The sequence below is a fragment of the Protopterus annectens genome, chromosome 2.part0 (genome assembly GCF_019279795.1).
Source record: "Protopterus annectens isolate FY-2018-M chromosome 2.part0, PAN1.0, whole genome shotgun sequence".
Classification (NCBI taxonomy): Eukaryota; Metazoa; Chordata; order Ceratodontiformes; family Protopteridae; genus Protopterus; species Protopterus annectens.
Genome location: NC_056728.1, coordinates 42,684,197 through 42,704,209, shown reverse-complemented (window position 1 = coordinate 42,704,209; position 20,013 = coordinate 42,684,197). Strand labels below are relative to the sequence as shown.

Here is a 20,013-nt window from a genome sequence, read left to right as displayed (position 1 = left end):
GAAAAGGTCAAAGATAACAGCATATGCTGGTTCAGGCACATGCGCAGAAAAATGGAAGACAATCTGGTGAAGATTTGTGGCAGGCAAGAAGAAGGCAAGAGGAAACTAAGACGTCCAGCAAAGAGGTGGATGGATTGTGCAAGAGAAGATGTGTGACAGTCGAGCATGAGTGTCACAGAAAGTACCAGAGTGTCATTAACTAGAGAGATTGTGACAGCTGACATGACACCCCAACCCCATGTGGAAAATGGGGAAAAAAGGGGGATTGATGATGATAATGATACCCTTTTTCCCCTGTGTTTATATTGGTGGCAAACATGAGAGAGCACTCAAATGGTAGCCCAGCTGTCCATCCTCTAGATAAAGATTCCTGGTGATAGACAGAATGGGATAGTGCGCTTATGCAGCAGGTGGCTTTGCCATTAGAGCCTTAAATTACCTGATGCATATGAGTAGGTTCCAGCATGATGTAGCTGAGCAGACCCAAGACTAGCTGAGGTGACCATTGACACCCGACTCTCGTAGACAGCTGGAGGTCAGGTATCCACTATGCTTAATGTTTCTGTTATCTCTATGCACTTACTATGTAATGCTGCCTAAGGATTGGCTAGAACCGTGGAGGCAGGCATCATTATGCAACACTATATGATTTCAGAGAACTTTAAGTCATTCTATATACACTCCCAAATTAACAGTTCCCCTGTTTTTCAGACCCAAAGTGAAAGCGAAAGAAATAGGAAAGAAACGCTCAGTGTACTAAGTGAAACAGAAACTTGAAGGAAGTGACTAAGAGGACAACACATCATCAGCCATGACCATAACGTTCACAGCTTCCTGTATGTCATTGTTTGAGGAATTGGAAGATTCCCAAGAAATTGTGTTTGAGAAAGTCCTACAGGCAGTCCTTCAACCAGTTTCAGAACAAGGCCTCCTATGGAAGATGTAGGGAACCCTTCAATGTATGCCACTATAGAGGTAGAGGCACTCTGCAGAATTGGGTCTTCAGCCCTTTCCAAGGATGGAGAATCCTAGGATCTTGCCTGACTGTACCATTCTGGTAGCAGTCTGGGGTTTTCTGTCCCTGCAGTAGACTACTTGGATGGGCGTCATGCAGTTCAAACGAATCCAGTTTGAATCTGAACTACTCCTCTCCCAGCCAAGGAGGTAAAATCCAGAGGCTATTTCATTCCCTTTTCTCAGTTGCCTAGACTGTTCTTCCTTCCAATTTCCGATATCCCACCCCATTAAATGAGGGATGTGAAACAAGAGCTCTTAAAACTTTCACTCACATCCAGGAGGTCCCAAGCGACCAGAGATAATCCAGGGTTTATTCAAGGCCGTCTCTGGTTACCAAGAAATCAGAAGACCTCAAACCTATATCAATGTAAAAAAAAAAAATTCTGGATTGTCATGGTTCAATCCATCCTTCCATGCTTTCATGGAAGGGACTGGATGTACATAAACGGATCTCCTGGATGTCTACTTGCACATTAAAACTCCCAAGCAGTCCAAGAGATTTCTAGACATCCAGACCAGAGTCAGCCATTATAGATGACCACAACCTCACCGTATGATTTACTTTTGACCCTCTACTTCCCTCAGCCATGATCACCATGGATACCCGTGCCTTGAGGTAGAGGTGGTTGGGGACATTTTGTAGGGAAGGCAATTAAAGGAGTAGGATTGTCCCAGGAGACCAGTCTACACATCAGCATGTTATTTGGCACCCCATGCTTGCGGATACTTCACACCATAGCCATATTGACTATATGTATGGATATTAAACCCTGGGGAAGTAGGTTATTGGAATGCCTGTAATGCTAGGAAAACTGCCCACAGGAGTTTGAAGGGAGAGTAATGCTAGGAGAACTGCCCACAGGAATTGGAAGGGAGAACAGTCTGGGCAGCTGAGAAAAGGGAATGAAATAGGCTGTGGATTTTATCTTAGCCCATTTGAACTGCATGGTGCCTATTCACTCAGTCTGGGCATTCCTCCTAGCATTACAGGCATTTCAAGAATCTACTTCCCCAAGATTTAATATCCATACAAATAGTTAATATGGCTGTGATGTGGAGCATCAGCAAGCATGGAGCACCAGATGACACTCTTTTTATAACAGGAGGCAGTGACAGCGTGGGGAAAAAGTGATCTCCATACAGCATTTTGTGATTGTAGTGCACATAACTGGTTCAGCTGCTCAGCAGATAGGCTGAGCAGGTATATCCTGATGACTCACAAGTGTGACCCCTTAATCCCAGTTAACACAGGATTTGTTCCATCACTGGAGGAATCCATGCCATGACCTGATTACATTCCCATCCAACACGAATGCAGCAACTTCTTCTGTCATCCTATCAGACCATTAGGGTTCCTATTGTGTACCAGTGGCTGCTGGATCTTTTTTATGCCTTTCTCCTATGCAATTCATCCAGAAAGCAAAATCATGTAAAGTAGTGGTCCACCTCATAGCCCCATTTTGGCCTCGGCAACTGTTATTTCCCTTGCTGTGGTGTTTGCTCAAGCAGGACCTACTGCCACTGGATCTACTCCTGGATCATGTTTCCCATCCAGCTAGCAAGCCTCACCAAGACATCACACCCTTTTTGCTCCTCACTTGATTTCTGCAGTTCCATTAAAGGCTAGAGACCCAACTGCCTCCCCACAAGAGTGGTGTGGATCTTTACAGCTTCCCAAAATTATCTACATGTTCAAGAGTAAACGGAACAAAAAAAATACTGTGAGCCACTCAAGAGGACTGAGCCCCTTGTCCTGTTCTTCCTGCCATTATTTTCTATGCAGGATCTACTTTTTGATCATAAAAGTTCATTTGGCAGCTCTGTTTAATTTTCATGAGGGAATCTACTTTCAGTCCCTTACTTTTCAGTTTGCAGAGCCTTTTTACAGGGAGCCTTTTTGTTGTGGCCTCCTGTAGAAAATCCTGTGCCACCTTGGGATTTTAGTTTTGTGTTAGGGATGTTAACTCAGCCTCCCTTTGAACTGACCCAGTATTCAGTCAAAAACTAGTTTTCCGGGATAACCATCTTCCCTGTGGCCTTTATTTCAGACAGAAGGATCTTAGACCTGCATGCCTTATCATACAGACCCCATTCATTCCCCTTTACTTAGCCTTCCATAAGGATAGAGTTTCTTTACATACAAATTGATCTTTTCTGTCCAAGGTGCTCTAAACCAGTCTCTCCATTTACCTGTGTTTTTTCCATCCTCTTCTAAGAGAGGAGAATACCTTCTTCATTATTTAGATGTACAAAGGCAACTGAGATTCTGTCTGTACAGTTTAAAAAGAAAACCGATCAGACATCATGATCAGTTTTGTTGACTTTTTCAAAGCTAGGTTGGGACAAAAAGTATATCAAGTTACATTACCCCTATGGCATTCCAAATGGATCTTCTTACATTTATGCTTCATCCAACAAAATTCTTCCATGTAAACCAAAGGCACATTCAGCCAGGGCAGTTGCCACTTCCTCTGCCTTCTTTAAACACTCCTCAGTCACCCAGGCATACTTTTATCAGACAGTGCAAGTTGGTTGTGGTATATTGGTCCAAATCATCATTCAGAGACACCATACTCGGTGGTGTTCTGTCACAGTGCTACCCCGTATGTTAGCTGGATGCTTCATCCTGTCCAGTGAAGTGGATGGACTGGCTAATCCAACATATGATTGTTAGATACTTGACTTAACATTGGATCTTTATTATCCATTTCTTTGTCCAGCCACTTCACCAGCCATCCCTTTAATCTCCTTTCCAAATTGTTATATATCATCTCCTGACAGACCTCACTGTGGCTGTCTTTCATTTCCTTGATGTATGGTACCCCCTTTTCTTTATAGTGAAAGAGTTTTAGAAGGTCAGACTGTCAAACTCTGAGGAAACCAGCAGAAGTGGTCCATGTTGGGAGGCAGAAGAATAGCCCAAGCTGTGTGGAAACCTGTTTCCTTATTTGTACCTAGCGGGGAGCCAGTCCCATCCAGTGGACAGAGAAGGATAATCAAGAGCCGTTGTTGTTGTAAATACCTGTAATTTTATCTGGTGGCAAAATACACTGTAAGACAGTAATTGCATCTCATACAAAATTTCCTTCTGGTGTTCTGAATCAGAATAACAAGATTTAAGTTGCACAGTGGATGTAGGATAGCAAAATCATGTTTAAAGGACTTTACCAACTGACTTGTTCTGACAAGCTCTTCTGATACAGTGAGATGCATATATTACATATGTACACAAACCTTCCAAGAAGCAACAATTTTTTAGTGCAAACACATCGGGCAGCCTTCCCCAAGTAGATGAAGTATTTACAGAATATGACTTATTTTTTTCACAGGACTTATTGTCTTGAAATTAACAGTAAAAGTAAAGAAAAACAAAACTTAATATTCTCCTTTTATATATTTATGTATGTATGTAAAATATATGGGTCTACTTCTGTTCATCAAAATTACAATTTATCGAAGTATAAACCTAATTCTGCGAAAGTGCATGCAAGCGAAAATGCACTTTCGCAAATTACACTTCACCGATGCACCAAACACCAGATATAACACACAACAAACACATTTTTGTGGGGGGGGGGGCAAGCCCCTCTGCACCCCCATACCCCCACTACTTAAATATGCTAACTCCGAGATTGCACTGTGGTGGGAAAAGGGAATATTCCCTTATCCCCACTGTACTGTGAATTGGTGGTGTGATTCGCGAAAGTGCATTTTCGCTTAAATGCATTTTTTGCAGACTTAGGTTCATACTGTTCTTCCATAATATGGGTCTACTTCAAATGATCGAAGTTGCAGAACATCAAACCACACATCATTGAGGACAAGATGATCGATGTTCTATAACATCGAACATTAAAGTAGAATAAATTAAAGATAAAAAGTGTTCTTGTAAGTCCCCCCCCCACACCCCCTGCTGCTTACATGTATCTTCTTCGAGGTCGCACTACAGTGAAGAGTGGTAAATTTCCCATTCTGTGCTGTACAGTACCATTCTCTTCACTGTAGTGCAATCTCTGTGTTGGTATGTTTAAGTAGCAGGGTGTGTGGGGGCACAGGGTGCTTTTCCCACTGCAAAAACATGAAATAAAACATTTTCACTTTTTTTTTATTTGATTTGATGATCAGAGGTTCAGTGTTATGCAATTTCAGTACTCTGAAGGGATATCAGTCAATGGTCCATAATTGCAATTTAGTTTTATACTACAGACAAAAATACAGTCCAAGGACCTGCCAAAACCACATTTTTCTATACTTATTTGTAAACCACATTTTTCTGTACTTGTTTGTACTAAGTATTCTGCTTTCTCACCCTTTCAGCTAAATTCTATTGTTTACTTGTCTGCAACAAGTGTTTAATCAGCCTAACAAAAACTGTATTTTTATTTACATTTTCTGCAGCAAAAAATAGTAGGGCAGGTAGCAAAGGATAAAGCCATTAATAAAAATAGAAAAATATCCCTGCAGGAATTGTAGAAATACACCGCTCCAAACCAAAGCTACAGGCAGTGCTCCAAGACACAGACACAAGCATTTGACAGTTCCAGTTTCATTGCAACTTAATCAGTGCAGAAGACATAATAGGATAGATTAAAAGTGATCATGGGCAAAATTAGTTTAAAGCATTAGTGGTTGGACAGCTGTACCTTCAGAAGTTTAATAACAGTTGGAAGAGGTGTTCAGTAGGCAAAATTGCAGTGATTTGCTGGCTAGCCCGAATACCTGTTCTCTGTTTTCTCTATTTTCTTGTTTTCCTTTGCTAGTGCTTACTGGGGCACTGCACTGCATTTTTAATTACGAATTGCTTCCATTTCTAGGCTTTCTATGCTGATTTTACTTATTTACGTATATTAATTTTTTTTTTGGCTCATCTGTCAATGTTTGATGTTTGTTGTATCTGACATCGCCACCAAAGAAGACAGAAATGTGAAGCTCAGCTATTCAAGAAACCTGATGGAATAAGGAATACAATCTTTAACAAAGATTTTTTTAACTATTCAGTTTAATGAGCTGTTATTTTGCGGCACAGAGAAACAAATTATGACTGTCATCACTGATCAGGGAGTTGGGTTCAGTTTATATTGCTGGTTTGAAGCCATATGAAACCGACATTAGTACTGTTTCATTGACAAAAGGTTATTTTATTTAGACTGTGTAACCCTGAGAATTTTTTGTTGGCTTTAGCTTTGCCATTGCTTAAGCTTCTGTGAACTGCCAAATTGCTTGTTGTAGGCTGCACACTTGAGTCTTCATGTTTATGGTTGCCATGGCAGCCACTTTATTTGAGCTGGACATTTTTCCACTATGTTTATTGCAGCTCTGATTATTTCTACATCATCTGACTTCACCCAGGATGAACTGAGCTTTATTTACTTATCAGTAAATTTTGCTTTTATTTATTAATTCATATAAGATTATTATAATTTAATCTTCGCCATTAATTTGTTTTTTTTCATTGTGCTTTACTATTCTTTATTTACATCCATTATAAAAGTGAGTACATTTAATCAATATAACAACTTTGAACTTTGTCAGTCAGAACCCTTATCTTGCTAGTTTATGTGCCATTGGAAAAGTATTCATTCATAATGTTTTTTTTTTTTCTGATGACCATGGTGGAAAAAGTACATCTGTGTCGTGCTCAACTTTAGCTTTCTGTAAGCTTTCTCTGTGGTGCAGAGAATAGAGCTAACAAATGGGCTGATAGCCCAAGAGAGGTTCTAATGGTCGGCAGTGTAAAAAGTGCACAAAATTTAGTTTTCTCTAAAAGTGTGTGACATCCAGCAGTGACTCTAGGCCAACTACCAGACAGACCACTCACAACCAGTGTGGACATCAAGCAGTTGACCTGTTCATTATATCTTGCTTATGGGTGTAGTTTAAGTCCTGGTTGTTGCCTTGCTTAGTATCCTGACACAGAACTGCTTATTGCTTTTTTTCAAAACTTTATTCCCTGAATTGTAGTTCATTTGTACTGCTGAATCTATGATAAATCATATTTTATGTGGTATGTTGTACAACATTTTGTTATACATGTCTGTTTTGCAGGCAAATCTTGAATTAGGTGGGATCTGGTCAGTTGGACAGAGGATATGGCAGAGAGATTTCCCTCAGATCTATGCAGCAGTCTGTGCCCAGCAGTGGTCTGAGACCATCCAGCCAATTATGGAATCACTCCGAGGTATGTTAGACATTTAAATGTTTTGCAGGCAAAAGTAGATATTGCATATGTTGCACTAACCCCAAGACTTGCTTCATACTAAGATAACTGTAGTGGTTTCGTGAGCAAGTCTTTGACATGCATTTAAAATTGCAGGTAGACAGACTAAAGTTTTCGAAAGTCAAAAATCTCAACAGGTGTCTACCTATTTCCAAACAGGGAAAGTCCTATTTGTATTCTGGGTACCACAAAGTAATGATTTAATCTTCTTATTGTAACATCCTTGTGTGATGTAATTTAGAAAGTCAACATGTCATATGAGGACATTCAGTATTTAGTTCATTGTACTGCTCAGTGGAGAAGATCTCTTGCTGTCTCTGACAGATGGGCACACTAGTTGCGTTTATTGTTTGGGCGCTGTTCATCTGCAGGACTCTTGTTCTGTTTCCCATCCCTTTAGTCCAAGGGTCCTGCAGGAGCGCAAAAACAAATTAATCCTTTGGGGTTTATTGAAGCCTCAGGATTCACCGGCACAGAGTTCTCAGCCAGTGAAATTCCCTAAATCTGTCAAACCATCGGCTCCACCTTCGGAGCCGACTCCTGTACTGGATCAACTGAGTATGTCTGTTCCGGCTGGCACCGACAAGACAACTCCTCCGTCTGCTCCATCAGATGTTTCGGAGCCGTCACGGAGCCATAAGAGACTGAGGTCCCCTTCTTTAGAGTCCATTCAATCTGCGCCTTGGTCACCATTATTACAAAGTGAACGTAGCCACCATTCTTCACACTCCTGTCAATCCTCTAGGCTTTCGGATCATGATGTGGAGAGAGTAGTAAGTAGATTGCATAAGTCAAAGGCACTAGCTAAATTACTATCCAGCCCATCTCAACATGTATCGGCTCCAACCACCTCTCTTTCCATTCCTCCTCTGACTCCATTGAGTTCAGAGCTGGAGTTTGTTGGTGTGCGGGTAGTGGAACCCTCGGCTCCAATCACCATCTCTCCTTCGGTTCCGACTTTGGCTCCGATTACCTCGATTGTTCCTTCTGTCGAGGAATCTGGGCGCCAGGGCTCTCTCTTCGATTTCAAGGGGGGGTGGCATCGGACGCTTGTCCTACCCTGTTCTCCCCCTCAGAGCTTCGGCGCAGATGAGCTCGGCTCCTACATCGGCCTTGGAGCCGTCGCCCTCGGCATGGAGAAAGATTCCTATTTCTTCGGAACCGGAGCTTTCTCTGCCTCGAGGTCGGGACACCTTCGAGGTCATGCGGAGTGTGCTGTCCCTCGAAACAGCTCCACTACCAGCTCCATCGGCTACGTCCCCCTACTGTAGTAGTGTCTGTGCCAACCTCTGCTCCTCCTCCAGACCCCAAGCGTAGGGAACCGATGCCCCAGGACACCCCATTGGGTATTCCCTCTTCTTCGGAGGCCTCCCCTGATCACTCAGAGGAACCCCCTCGGAAGAAGAAGTGCAAGAGGAAGCACATGGACTCCCCCGAGTCTGTCACTTCGGGGACCCTTCCGATTCATCTAAGTCTGTATCTGAAGTCCTCCTCTGAAGATGTTTCCTTTTCGGATATCCTGGACATGCTTAGGCAGAGGGGGACCTGGACTTCCCTAGCCCCTACTGAGGATGAGTCTGTACTCCTGGACGCATTCGGTTCCTGACCTTCCACCTCCTGGGTTTCTCCGCCTTTCGACCCACCCATGTCTGTGGTGGCTCGAAAGGCTTGGTCAGCTCCAGACACTGTGGAACCAACTCCGAGGAGACCTAACAAGTTTATTACAACCCCCCCAGGATAAGCAATTCCTTTCCAAAAGTGTGCCCGTTGATGCCATGGTGGTAGTAGCAACCACCAGGAAAGAGTTAGCAGAAACCTCTTCATCTGTTCATCCCCCTAACAAAGCGTCTCAGACGATGGACAGATACGGAAAGTGAATGTTTGCTTCAGTGACCTTCTCGATGAGGTCCCTGAACTATCTATGTCATTTTATTCGTCTTCAAAGGGATCTCTTGAAAGAGCTTGGGGATGCCCTTCAAGATCCTACAGCTGAGGGGAGTACAAGCCAAAGTAGCTTCCCAGCTGGCGACTCTTAATTCCATAGTCAACTCCTCCATGAGGCTGATTTCCTATGCAGCCGATGGAGCGAGCAGAGCCGCTGGCACAGGTGTGGCCCTCAGGAGACATGCTTGGTTGCGGCTGTGTCAGTTTGCAGAACCCTTTCAAGCGTCCTTCACCAATGCTCCCTTTGATGGCTTCTTTCTCTTTGGGCCTCAGGTGAAAGACACGTTGACCAGGTGTGAGCAAGAAGGCAAGACTCTCTCTGCCGTGGGAGTCCGTTTTTTCACTCCCTCTAGACCTTACCCCAAGGGTCAGAAGAGTGGGAAGATGTGGTTCCGGAAATCCCAGGGATCCTTGCCTGACACACGTGGTGATTTTTCCTCCAGAGGCAGAGGGGGAAACAACAATAACAGACGCCACCCTCGTGGCAGGGGGGGGGTCCTCAGAACCAGGATGACAGAGAATCCTTCTCTGGCAAGCCCTTCCAGCATCCCTGAAGGGTTGCCCGGCTGCTCACTTCTGGAGGCAGTCGGGGGAAGACTTTCACCCAAAAGCCTGGCAAAATTTAACAATAGACAGATGGGTACTTTCCATCATATCCGGAGGTTACAAAATTCCCTTCCATCAATCCCCCTTACACTCAAAAAAGGCCCTTCCAGATGTTCCACACAATCTGAGGGAGCAAGCAGTCATAGAAGTTTCAAAACTGCTAGAAAAAAGAGCCATTCAGGAAGTCCCCGCAGACCAGCTTGGATCCGGAACTTACTCAATATTCTTTTTGGTACCAAAAAAGACAGGGGACTGGAGACCGATTCTGGATCTCAGCAGACTAAACAAATCTGTGCAAAAAGAAAAGTTTCGATTGGTCACGTTACAGTCCATTCTACCCTTTCTGGGTCAGGACAATTGGATGTGCTTGATAGATCTTCAGGACGCGTACTACCATATCAAGATGGACAGATGCTCCAGGAGATTTCTTCGCTTCCGGGTAGGGGCCAGTCATTACCAGTTCAGAGCTTTGTCCTTTGGTCTCACGTCAGCCCCCAGGGTGTTCACCAAGTGTATGGCAGTAGTCACGGCTCACCTGAGGCGTCAAGGATTCCAGGTGTTTCCATATCTAGATGACTGGCTCCTCACTGCTACCACCAGGCATCAACTCTTACAAGCGCGGGGTTATACAATCACATCATGCACTCAACTAGGCATCACAATAAATTTTGAAAAATTTGCCTTGTTGCCCTGTCAGTCTATCACTTACATAGAAGCAGAATTAAACGCAAGGGAGATGTTTGCAAGATTACCACTGGAAAGAGTTTCCACAATTCGTCAGCAAGTGTTAATCCTAATGAAAAGCAAAAGGATTCAAGTCAGATATGTCCTTCAAACTCAGACCTCCATGGCAGCTGCCATTCTTCTAGTTCCATTAGCTCGTTTCCACATGAGAATTCTTCAGTGGCTTCTTTTCACGCAGTGGTCCTTTCAGGAGCTTCCCATGTCTCACATGGTCCTGATTACAGAAACATGCAAAAGGCACTTGTCTTGGTGGATGGACTCCCCACTAGTGTCTCAGGGCAGACCTTTCATACAGCCTCCACCAGTAGCCACAGTGACCAAGGACATGTCCTTGATAGGGTGGGGGGGCATTATTTGCGTAAGACAGTCTAAGGCACTTGGCAACCTCACAAGTACCATCTGCATATCAGTGTCCTAGAAAGAGGGCTGTGCTTCTGGCGTTGCAAGCCCTTCAAGACTCTCTTCCTTCTGGGACCATTGCAATTCAGACAACATGTCAGTGGTGTGGTACATCAACAAACAGGGCGGAACCAGGTCCTACCCCCGTGTTGAGAGGCACTCAGACTGTGGCAGTGGGCAATTTCCTCCAAACATTTTCTGATTGTGACGCACATCCCTGGGAGATCCAACGTCATAGCGGACAGGCTCAGCAGAGCTATTCTCATGCCTTACGAGTGGTCCCTGAATCAGGAAGTTGCGGATCTTATCTTCCTCAAATGGGGACAGCCTTGCTGCTATCTGTTTGCCACCCCTCTCAGCAACAAATGCAGCAACTACTTCTCCCTTCTTCCGCTTCCAGGTCACATACCCAGAGACGCTGTAGTCCACGATTGGCCTCAGGGACTCCTTTATGCTTTTCCCCCATTTCCCCTAATACCAAGACTCATACAGAAAGCAAAATCGTTGGGTTGCAAAATGATCCTCATTGCCCCTTATTGGCCTCGACAGATATGGTTTCCATTCCTGCACCCCTACCTTGTCGATCAGCCCTGGATTCTGGACCCGATTCCAGATCTTCTGATTCATTAATCAGGCAGGTTGCATCAATCCCTCCAAACACTCCAGCTTACAGCTTGGTTACTCCAATTCCAACCTTAGCCAGGCTTCCCGGTATTTCCCCAGCAGTCCGTGATATTATCGTTTCCTCACATAAGTCTACTACGAGAAAAATGTATGCTAGTAAATGGAAACGGTTTTCTTACTGGGCAGAGTCTAGAAATGTGGATCCTTTCTCAGCCCCAGTCCATGCAATTCTTGAATTTGTAGCACAACTTTTTCATTCCGGTGTCACTTCTGCTACTATTAGAGTACAATTAGCGGCCATTTCAAATTTTCATATCAGATTGTTGAATTCTAACATCAAGCTCTGTAAGGCTTTTTTGAGCAGAACATCTCTTCTTAGACCTCCAGTGAGAGATCCCCCTCCTCCTTCGGATCTTAATTTAGTCTTAACTTCCTTAATTTTGCCTCCTTTTGAACCGGCAGCATCATGTTCCCTTAAGTTTCTGTCTTGGAAGACACTTTTTCTGGTTGCCATCACTTCAGCTAGGCATGTCTCAGAACTTCAAGCACTATGTGTTTGCCCTCCTTACCTGGTGTTTCACAAGGACAGAGTTTCTCTGAGGACCAATGCGTCCTTTCTTCCTAAAGTTTACTCGGAGAACAATTTAAATCAATCCATAGATCTCCCAGTATTCTTTCCCAATCACAGCAACAAGGCAGAATACAAGCTCCACCAACTGGATGTTCATAGACAATTGCGTTTTTACCTTCATAGAGCTAAAGAACTAAGGAGGTCAAACCAGTTATTTCACTCTTATGCCTTCAACAAACAAGGCCTCCCAGTTTCCAAGGTGACCTTCTCCAGATGGTTATCTAATACTATTACCTTTATTTACTAGTTACAGAATAAAGAGTTACCAGCTAAACCAAAAGGTCATTCTACCAGGGCATTAGCCACCTCCATAGCTTTTCAGTCTAGGTTGCCCATAGATTCAATCTGTGCAGCTGCCATGTGGGCAAACCCTCATACCATTATATCTCATTACAAGGTGGATATGGTCTCCCAGAGCAGAGCTGACTTTGGTTCCACTATTTTGAAGAGTCTGTTCCAATGAGCCACCCAGGATGTTAAGTGCTAGGGTCCCAAACAGAACGAAGGCGAGATAGACAACTCAACATAAAGAAGTTATGTACCTTCCGTAACGTTCATGTTAGTTGTCTTCATCTCGCCTTCCTTCTTGCGTCCTTCCCCCGGCCTTGTGGACTGAGAGGAGTTCTTGTTTTCATTGGCTGAGTATTTTTTTTCCTTATTGTTCTTCTGGCCAGGTTTTTCGTAACCTATTCTATAATTAGATGTATTGAATAACCAGTATTTAGATAACTGGTTTTCTCAACTTATGTCTGAGATTAGCTATTACAAATGAGATCTGGGTAGCTTTCGCTAGGCATCATGAGATAAGGGGTAGCCTTGAGCCAGTAAACCGCTCTCGAGCTATTGAAGATGGCTGAGTCAGAGCCGAGGATCAGCTCCGAACCCAAACAGCAAGAAGGAAGGCGAGATGAAGACAGCTAACATGGAACATTATGGTAGGTACATAATTACTTTTTCTGTACTATTCCTGGCTAATGGGATCTCCCCTTTTTCTACCCAGAACCTGTTGAAATGCCATAGGTAAAGGTATCTTATTGGCTTGGCTAGAATATTGTCCCCTGCTAATTGCTGCAGCTTCTAAAAGAAATACATCCACCATTCAGTCCATTTCAAATGCTATTTGCAGATTCATCACACTGCCACCAAGAAATGAACACCACTTCAAAACCATTGAAAAAGCTAACTGGCTACATGTGAAACAGCATGCTGACCTTCTAATTGCCTCTCAATTATTTAAACTTCTCAAGAATGACCTCTTTCCCCAACTAGCTTCCAGACTATTCTGAGATGCACCAATATACGACCTTAGACTTCTTAACCAGTCATGACTTCTCCAAACCTCCCAAAATAGATTTAATTGTACAGACCATACTTTCTCAGTCCTTGGTCCCAAACTGTGGGAATATTTCCCTTCTTTAAAAAAAATCATTCTTTAATATTTCTCTTCTTTAAAAAAACATCATTCTTTTTACCCCATTTACCATTCACTAATAAAAAACACATTTCAAGTCTCTAGGAAAATACTTAACCTCTTCATTACCTTTTTCTGTCTGTATACCTTGTTGTGACTTTGTTTTTGATTGTGATTCTTTCCACATGACAAGTCTGATGCCATTCTTTATATAATGCATGTATATGTTGTATTTTTTCAGTCACTGTATGTAATGTGGACACCACAAATCCATAAAATCCAACATTTAATATGGCTAGAAAGACAAAAGTATAAAAACTGCAGTAAGGTAAGCGCTTTCACGTTTAAAACAACGCTTCTTCAGACATCAAAGGCAGTCAAAAACCACAGAGTTTAAATATAGGAAATGACATCATCACCCATTCAGATGCAGTGAATCAAAGCATTAAATACATCTAACACATTTAAAAGGCATTTAAAGGAATACATACACATATAAAGAACAATGCAAAATAAAATAATCACTGGAACGTCTATAACTGATAAAAATACATAAGTATATAGTATTACTCCTAATGCTTTAATGATCTGTTGGCCAAAAACGGCCTCAGGGTAACTCTGTCATTAAGCCCATATCTGTGGGCTTGAAGTTTCAAAATCGACTTCCTTCTTTTTCTTCCGTGAAGTTCTTAATATTACCTAGCCTCCCATTTCTCAAAACCAATTCCAAAACCTTAAATTTAAAAGTATGTGATGGTCCATTAACAATAACATGTTGCCAAGGCATTAGTTGTATTACTCCTATCGATGGCATAGATGTGTTCCCTAATACGCTCTCTTAAACACCTATTTGTCTTGCCAACATAGAACTGTTTACATTGTTGACATTCTGCTACATAAATAGCATTGGTGGATTTACAATCAGCATAGTGTCTAAATGCATAAATGCGTCCTGTTACTGGATGTGTAAAGCTGTTGGAATTAGCTATATATTTGCATTGGTTACAAGAACGGCAAGGAAAAGTACCACATCTATCAGAATGTATGGCATCTATAATATTGCTGTCATAACACAGCAACCTGTTGAGAGACAACATGTTCTTGTAGGCTATGCGTGGTCTGTCTTCTATGAGATTCTTAATGCTACCATCCATTGACAAAAATTTCCAGTTGTTATTGACTATTCTAATGATGTCTGTGTTCCTATTGGTATAAGGTATTGTAAGCCTATTAACTTGACGATTGTCATGTTTCATGTTGACTGTTGACCCAAAGTTACCTCTCTTCATCAATGGGGCACCAGGACCTGTCCTTAGTTGATATTGTTTATGTGTAATATACGTATATATTGCATTTTGTCATTCATCGTGTGTATAATAAAATGTATCTGTTGTGTTTTCCCTGGGCTAAGACTGACATGAGTCCAGTGGGATCAGTGCTGTACAGTGGTTAACAAATTCAAAATAAAATAAATAAAATTCTGCCTCTTAAAGTGTCACAGATTAAAGCAGTGTGAATATGTGAAATCAGCCAAGGAGAAAGTAGACAGCTGTCAAGTAGCGGTGAAGTGAGAGGCCAGAATATCCTTTTAATATGCAAGTACCAGAAGTAGTGTCAGGACCTTTTGTGATGTTAGAGTAAGTCCAGGGACAGGCATAGTACAGTTGTGTACACCTACCATAAATGTAGATGTTCAAGTGTCTTCACTGTTGCAGTCATAACTGTAGGGTATTCCTGCCGACAGGCAGCCCGAGGTCGGCCAGAATTCCAAAATCTGGGTCCGGCGTCAGCTGTACCAGCAAGTACCCTGATGTCAGAACGTAGAGGTATAAAGCTGACAGCCGATGCCATCTTCTCCAGCCTTTCTTGTCCCAGATGTCAGAAGCCCCCAAAATAACCAAAAGGTGTCCAAAAAGAAACACAAATACACCACAAAGGAAGTGGAAGAGAGAACAAGCAAAAATAAGCGGGGATTGGTGGGAGGGAAACACCGACTGCAACAGTGAAGACACTCGAACATCTACATTTATGGTAGGTGTACACAACTGTACTTCGTGTTTCACTGTTGCAGTCATAACTGTAGGGTAGAATCCCAAAGCTGTGAATGAGGGAGGAGGTTATGCAGAAGAAGGGGCAGCTAGAAGACCCTGCAAAACAGCAGAGGCAAAGCCTGCCCTAGACTTAGAATACAAAGGGAGATTATAGTGCTTAGAAAAAGTATGCACTGAACTCCAAGTGGCAGCCTCCAAAATGTCCTTGGTAGGAACTCCTCTGAGAAAAGCTGCTGAAGTGGCAGCTGCTCTAGTAGAATGACTTCTAACCGTACCTGGAATCTGTTTCCCATAGTTGGAGTAACAAAACCTTATTCCATGAGCAATCCATTTGGAAATAGTTTGTTTAGAAATAGCCTTACCTAGAGAACTGGAGGCATAAGAGATAAGCAATTGATCAGATTTTCTGAAATCTTTAGTTTTGTCCAGGTAAAAACGTAGTTGTCTGTGTACGTCCAATGAATGTAAGATCCTTTCCCCTTTATTTTGAGGATTTGGAAAGAAGGTAGGAAGGTGAATAGTCTGATTTAGAGCCACCTTAGAAATCACCTTAGGCATAAATGTAGGATTGGTCCTCAAGGAAACTTTGTCTTGGTGGAAGATAATATAAGGTTCCACAGCCATGAGAGCTTGCAACTCTGAAACCCTTCTGGCAGAAGTCAGTGCTAATAAAATAGCTGTCTTCCATGATAAGAACTTGATATTCGAAGCCGCAGCAGGCTCAAAAGGAGGCAAAGTAAGTTTCTCCAAGACATAATTAAGATCCCAAGCAGGAACAGGAGGAGTTCTGGGAGGTCTTAAATTCTTAGCCCCTCTCAAAAATTGTCTCACCAGCTGGTGAGAAAAGATGGGAGGATCAGTGTTGAAATGAGCCAAGATAGCAAAAGCATGAATTTTGATGGAGGAAAAGGAGAGGCCTTTAAGCAAAAGGTCTGAGAGGTAAAGTAAAATGGAGGAAATATCAGGCAAAAGAGGATCAGAACCTCGATCCTGCATCCAAATACAAAATCTTTTCCATTTAGAAGCATAAGATTTTCTAGTGCTAGGCCACCTAGCTTCTAAAAGAACATCCAGAACTTGTTTGGGAAGAGATGAAGGAATCAAAGGCCCTTGTAGAGCCAAGCTGGCAGGCATAGCGTTTTGATTTGAGAGTGTAGCATCTGACCCTGATGCTGGGACAGAAGAGAAGGGATCAGAGGTAGAATCCAAGGAGGTTCCAAGAATAGGTGTTTTAAAGTTGGATACCAAAACTGCCGAGGCCAATTTGGAGCTATTAAAATGATAATCTTGGGTTTGTCCTGTTTTATTTTCAGTAACACCTGAGGCAGAAGAGGAAGAGGAGGGAAGGCATATCCCGAAAGATTCCTCCAGCTGAATGACAGGGCATCCACTTTCCAAGCTGTCTTGTGGAAGGACCTGGTGCAAAAGAGAGGCAACTGATGATTGAGATGGGATGCAAAGAGATCTATCTGAGGACAACCCCACACTGCAGTAATTCTGCTGAATAAGTTGGTGTCCAGTATCCATTCGTGAGGATCCAAAAGGTTTCTGATTAGGCTGTCTGCTAAGAGGTTCTGTTTTCCTGGAATGAATTGAGCTTGAAGATGCAGATTCAGATTTAGAGCTGTGTCCCATAAATTCATGGCTAGCCTGCAAAGGGGGTAAGAGTGAGAGCCCCCTTGTTTATGTACCACATGACTGTGGTATTGTCTGTACGAATCAGAAGAGGTCCTGGTTTCAAAAGATTCTGGAAGGCTAGAAGAGCATTTTGGACTGCCAACATTTCCTTCAAGTTGATGTGCCAGAGAAGATGCTTCTTTGTCCAAGAGCCCTGCTGGCAAATGTCTAGAAAATGAGCTCCCCAAGCATAATCCGAAGCGTCCGTGGTTATGATCTGAGAAGGTTGAGGCAGACGAAAGGGATTCCCCTCGTTTAAAGCACAAGCCCTAGACCACCAAAGGAACTCTTTTTGGAGGCAGGGAATCAGTGGAATCATTGTGTCCAGACTGTGGTAATGCTGTGACCATACACTCTTTAGGTACCATTGAAGTTTTCTCATATGAAGCCTTGCATTTTGAATCAACAGGATGCAAGAAGCCATGTAGCCCAGTGCCTGCAGGAATTTCCTTGCAGTGAGCTGAGTTAAAGTAGCCAAGGTTTTGAAAATTGAGGCCAGCTGTAATTGTTTTTCTGGAGTGAGGAAGGCCCTTTGCAAGCTTGTGTTTAGAAGAGCTCCCAAAATGATCATTTGCTGAGAGGGGATCAAATGTGACTTTTTTGTGTTCACGGACAATCCCAGTAGTAGGAGAAAGACGTTGAACAAAATGCAGATGTTGAAGTAAAAGGTCTTTGCTGTCCGCCTGAATAAGGCAGTCATCCAGATAGGGGTAAATTTGAATCCCTTGGAGTCTGCAATAAGCTACTACTGGAGCCAGACACTTGGTAAAGACTCTGGGCGCAGTAGATAAGCCAAAGGGCAGTACAGAGAATTGAAAGTGCCTCGAACCTGCCTTGAATCTGAGGTATTTTCTGCGTTCCTGCCTGATGGGAATGTGTAAGTAGGCTTCCTTTAAGTCCAATGTCACCATCCAAGCATCCTGGGAGAGCATTGGAAGAAGTTGTTGTAGAGTAAGCATCTTGAATTTTGGAATTTCCAGAAATGTGTTTAATACTGAAAGGTCCAGAATAGGTCTCCATGAGTATTGTTTTCTTGGGACCAGAAATAGTCTTGAGTAAAAATCTTTTCCCATCTCTGAAAGTGGAACAGGTTCTATGGCTCTCATGGCCAATAAAGCGTCCACTTGATTTAAGGCCTCTGACCATTGATGTTTTGGCAGATCTGGCCAACCGATAGACCTTGGCAGAGTATGAAAGTGGAATTTGTAACCTCTTAAAATCACGTCCAAAACCCATTTGTCTTGGGTAATATGAGTCCAATTTTGGTAGAAAAGAGAAAGTTTTCCTCCGAGAGGGGCTTCCAGGCAAGGAGGACCTGTAGCCCAACAGAGAGAGTCATTGGGCCTGCTTTCTTTGTGATTGAGATCTGTCTTCTCCCCTTCTAGGTGATGAAGCAGTCCATTGTCTGGACCTGTAAGAGGCCTGAACCTGAGCTTGACCTCTGGAGCATCTATATCTTCCCCTTTGAGGCCTGTCAGACATGGGAAAGGACCAATTTTTGGAGGGCCAATTTCTAGAAAATCTAGGAGGCTGAACTTGTAAGAAATCTTTAACAGTCTGCATAGATTTCGCTTTATCCTCCATCTTTTTAATAACCTCCTCAGCTTTAGATCCAAACAAAACATCATGCTGAACAGGGGCATCTAACAATTTAGCCTTAACTTGCTCAGGTAAATTCTGCTCTCGAAGCCAAGCATGTCTCCTGATAACAGTACCAGAGGCTGCGGCCCTACAAGAAGCCTCCAAGGCATCAAAACCACAATGTAAACTATGTTTGCTAACTTGTTCAGTTGCATGCAGTACATCCTGTAATTCCTTGTCCTCTGCACATGCAGGTAAGGTTGAAAGTTTTTGTTTTAAAACAGACAAAAGAAATTGCTGAAACATATGAAACTGGCAATTTAAAGCTCTAATAGAAAGAGTAGCAGAAGTATACACCTTTTTGCCCCATCTGTCCGAGGCACGAGAATCCTTTTCAGAGGGAATAGGATTTTTAGATGAAGCGGCCTTAGCAGCCTTCGAGCCCTGAGAAATAGTTTCAGGATCTGCAGAAGGGTTCTTGAACAAACATTGATGGGAATCAGGGACTCTGTAAAATCTATCCGGCTTAGAAGGAGCAGGCGGAAAGGAATCAGGATTCAGGTTAGCTTCAGAAAAAGCATCATCCACAATATCAAGAACAGGAGGAATAGCCAAAGGTCTGTGTTGTGGGAGAAGGAGAAATTCTCTAAGTCTCTTCTTGGAAGCGGAATAATCCTGACCTTCCCAATGAAAATGCTCTCTCATCTCATGCAAGGTTTCCCCAAAAGAAAAATCTTCAGGGGGAGAAGCAGAGGGAATAGAGTCCTCTTCATCAGAATCCTCATAAGAAGGAAAAGAATAATCCTGGTCAGAGGAAGAGACTGATGACACAGAAGCCTGATCAGAGGAATCATAGGGAATATCCTGTCTAGGCCTTTTTTCAAGAGGGGGGTGAGAATCCCCTAATCATAGTAAGCAAATCTTCAGCCATCCTTAATAATTGTTTCTGGGTCTTGGGAGCTGAATCCGTAGAAGCTTGAGAAGAAACCCTTGGCTTAACAGGAGTCTTTGACTTTGCCTTTGTCTTTGTAGTAATAGTAATATGAGAAGGCCTGAAAACCCCTTCAGAAGCCGGTACCTGCACAGCGGTTCCAGACCCATCTGAAGGAGC

The 20,013-nt window shown here is 42.9% G+C and overlaps 1 protein-coding gene across 1 annotated transcript in view; it reads left to right on the top strand.

Moving 5' to 3' along the window:
* COPS8 (COP9 signalosome subunit 8) overlaps positions 1-20,013 on the top strand; it is a 367,147-nt gene that overhangs the window by 118,639 nt on the left and 228,495 nt on the right. Inside the window, exon 4 of the mRNA XM_044060526.1 lies at positions 7,063-7,195. Coding sequence (XP_043916461.1) covers positions 7,063-7,195 — 133 coding nt within the window. The remainder of the gene's footprint in view (positions 1-7,062; positions 7,196-20,013) is intronic.